The sequence below is a fragment of the Sinocyclocheilus rhinocerous genome, unplaced genomic scaffold, assembly GCF_001515625.1.
Source record: "Sinocyclocheilus rhinocerous isolate Xijiao unplaced genomic scaffold, SAMN03320098_v1.1 scaffold3283, whole genome shotgun sequence".
Taxonomy (NCBI): domain Eukaryota; kingdom Metazoa; phylum Chordata; class Actinopteri; order Cypriniformes; family Cyprinidae; genus Sinocyclocheilus; species Sinocyclocheilus rhinocerous.
In genome coordinates, this window is record NW_015650698.1 from 220177 (window position 1) to 223795 (window position 3619).

At 35.5% G+C, this 3619-nt stretch overlaps 1 protein-coding gene across 3 annotated transcripts in view; it reads left to right on the top strand.

Moving 5' to 3' along the window:
* Nucleotides 1-3619, top strand: part of LOC107712293 (A-kinase anchor protein 9-like) — a 21209-nt gene that overhangs the window by 16132 nt on the left and 1458 nt on the right. For all 3 annotated transcript variants that reach the window (XM_016517502.1, XM_016517503.1, XM_016517504.1), the window contains 3 exons: nucleotides 767-849; nucleotides 1081-1210; nucleotides 3056-3189. In XM_016517502.1, the coding sequence (XP_016372988.1) occupies nucleotides 767-849; nucleotides 1081-1210; nucleotides 3056-3189 (347 nt within the window). The remainder of the gene's footprint in view (nucleotides 1-766; nucleotides 850-1080; nucleotides 1211-3055; nucleotides 3190-3619) is intronic.

The window sequence follows — 3619 nt, forward strand, 5'->3', positions numbered from 1 at the left end:
CGAACGTGGCTCAACCAATCAGAATCAAGGACCGGAACTATCCGTTTTATAATTTACATTTTATTTGTAATATGTTGTGATTTAATTAACTTTTTAGTAAGTGGGTTAATGGGTTTGTTTAATTATTATTTTTTTTAATATATATTTATTTAAATTTTACATTTTTGTGGTTTAATATATTTTTAGTAAGTGTTGTAAAAATATTTTTATTATATAATTTTCCATTTTTAAATTATTTTAACTTTACATTTTGGTGATTTAATTCATTTTTAGTAAGTTTTTTTTTTTTTTTTTTTTTTTTTTTTTTTGGGTTTTTTTTTAAAGGTTTTTTTTTTAAAGAATTTTTTGCAACAGCAATGCATTAAATTGATCAAAAGTGACAAATAAATGCAGTTCTTTTGAACTTTATATTTATCAAAGACTCCTGAAAAATTATGAGGTTATGAGACTATCTGATCAGAAACATGAGCAAGTGTGCATGTGTTAGTTTTATATTTTTCTGATTAGATGTTTTAGTGTTTTATTTTGATTGAATTATTTATTTCAAAATTATTTATTTTAATTGTACATTTTTATGATTTAATTTAATTAATTATTAGCTTTTCCTCACCTCACAAACCCCAGTTTGAGAATGCCCCTGTATTAATGTGAGTGAGGCATTAGTGAGATGTTTCAGGTTTAATCTTTAAATTCGTCATTGTCACAGAGTCACTGTTTCGGGCTCAAACATGATGTGTGGTTTGAGCAGTAATGCTGTCTCCTGCAGGATGAGGTTTCTAGTGAAACGATGGCAGCGAGCAGCTGGAGGAACCGCGACGGTCAGCAGAAACGGCATCACTCAGATCACAGGTGACAATCTCATATTACCAATACAGAACAACACATACATATTGTTGTTGAAACGGTGATACATTTTATTTTTCAGGATTCACAGATGAATAGAAAGTTCAAAAGAACAGCATTTATTTGAAATAGAAGTCTTTTGTAACATTATGAATGTCTTTGCTGTCACTTCTGATCACTTTAATGCGTCCTTGCTGAATAGAAGTATTAATTTGTTGCGTTAAACATTGACTGAAGGTGCTGATGTGAGGAACGAGTCGTCGTATCTTCAGCCCGGCGGTGTGGAGGTGTTCAGAGAGAGACGAGCGAGCAGCCGCGGACGCACGGGACGAGACTCTCCTCGCTCCGCCGCATCGCTCCAGCACAGGTACAAACACACCAGCTCATCAGTGATCAGCATCATTACTGGAATGCCAAAACACTCATTCTCATTCGAAAAATAAAAGCATTTATAATCAATGAATATGTGAATAATTGAACATCAATTTTGGCTGAAAAATTAGCCTCTGAAACGATTGTGTTAAACGAGAAAAGCATTGAATACACATTACAGGAAGTAGCTTTAGAAAAAAATATTTTGATTCAACATTGCATTGAAGTTTTCTTAATGGATATTGAAATTTAAATATGAAATGTTTCTAAAAAAAAAAAAAAGAAACATACTCTAAATATGAAACTAAAAGCGCCAGTAGGTGGCAGCAAGTCACTGTTTTAATGAGTGAGTCATTGAATCATTCATTCAACTGATTCGTTCAAACACCTGATTCATTCAGAAACAAAGCGACCGTCTTTATGACTGAGTCACTTGACTCACTCGATTTGTTCAAACGGCTGATTCATTCAGAAACAAATCAAGTGACTGTCTTTATGAATGAGTCATTGAATCATTGATTCACTCATTTTGTTCAGTCGGCTGATTCATTTAGAAACAAAGCAAGTGACCGTCTTTATGACTGAGTCACTGAATCAGTGACTCACCTGATTTGTTCAAACTGCGAATTCATTTAGAAACTAATAAAGTGATTGTCTTTATGACTGAGTCACTGAATCATTGACTCACTCAATTCATTCAAACAGTTGATTCATTCAGAAATAAAACTAGTGACCCTCTTTATGACTTAATCACTGAATCATTGACTCACTCAATTTGTCCAGTCGGCTGATTCATTCAGAAATAAAACTCGTGACCCTCTTTATGACTAAGTCACTGAATCATTGACTCACTCAATTTGTCCAGTCGGCTGATTCATTCAGAAATAAAACTCGTGACCCTCTTTATGACTAAGTCACTGAATCATTGACTCACTCAATTTGTCCAGTCGGCTGATTCATTCAGAAATAAAACTCGTGACCCTCTTTATGACTAAGTCACTGAATCATTGACTCACTCAATTTGTCCAGTCGGCTGATTCATTCAGAAACAAAGCAAGTGACCCTCTTTATGAATGAGTCACTGAATCATTGACTCACCCGATTCGTTCAAACAGCTGATTCATTCAGAAATAAAACTAGTGACCCTCTTTATGACTAAGTCACTGAATCATTGACTCACTCAATTCATTCAAACAGCGAATTCATTCAGAAGGGAAGCAAGTGACTGTCTTTATGAATGAGTCACTGAATCATTGACTCACCCTATTCATTCAAACAGCTGATTCATTCAGAAATAAAACTAGTGACCCTCTTTATGACTAAGTCACTGAATCATTGACTCACTCAATTCATTCAAACAGCGAATTCATTCAGAAGGGAAGCAAGTGACTGTCTTTATGAATGAGTCACTGAATCATTGACTCACCCTATTCATTCAAACAGCTGATTCATTCAGAAATAAAACTAGTGACCCTCTTTATGACTAAGTCACTGAATCATTGACTCACTCAATTCATTCAAACAGCGAATTCATTCAGAAGTGAAGCAAGTGACTGTCTTTATGAATGAGTCACTGAATCATTGACTCACCCTATTCATTCAAACAGCTGATTCATTCAGAAATAAAACTAGTCTTTATGAATGAATCACTGAATCATTGACTCACCCTAGTGATTCAAACAGCTGATTCATTCAGAAATGAAACTAGTGATTCTCTTTATGAATGAGTCACTGTCAGTTGTCCTGCATCATGTTCATCAGTAACCGGATCGCTGTAAGATGGCACACAGATCTGGACAGGCGGCTGTGTTTTAAAGCGCGTGCTGATGTTTGTCTGTAGGTTTCACACGATGGCCGGTGATGCCGGAGGTTTACCGTGTTCACACCTGCAGAACTACGACCCCGACCGCGCGCTCACCGACTACATCTCCCGTCTGGAGGCCCTGCAGAGACGACTGGGGAGTGTGCAGTCAGGTAACCACGGCAACATGACGGACAGTCACGTCACCATAGTTACAGGAGAACAGTCACGCTGACCGTTACACTGTTGTTATGATTCCACTGATTCCGCAGATTCAAATCGAGTTTCAAATCATTTCATTTATTGGGTTTGTCCACAATTCAAAAATATGACCAGTCATTTAAAAAGAAAATGTGGACAACAATACTGAGCTCTTTGTTTCATTTCTACAGAAGAGCAAAACATCTATAATTACATCAATAATCAATGATTTCAGTACAGTTGAGCCTTGACTAAATATGTATTGATCTAAATATTTATTTCATGATGGGCCCACTGTCGTTTATATATGACACAAATAACCATTTGGAAACAAAAATGTAGAATTATTATTATAACAGTATATATGGAATTATTATATATGGACAGTGATCCATATATATA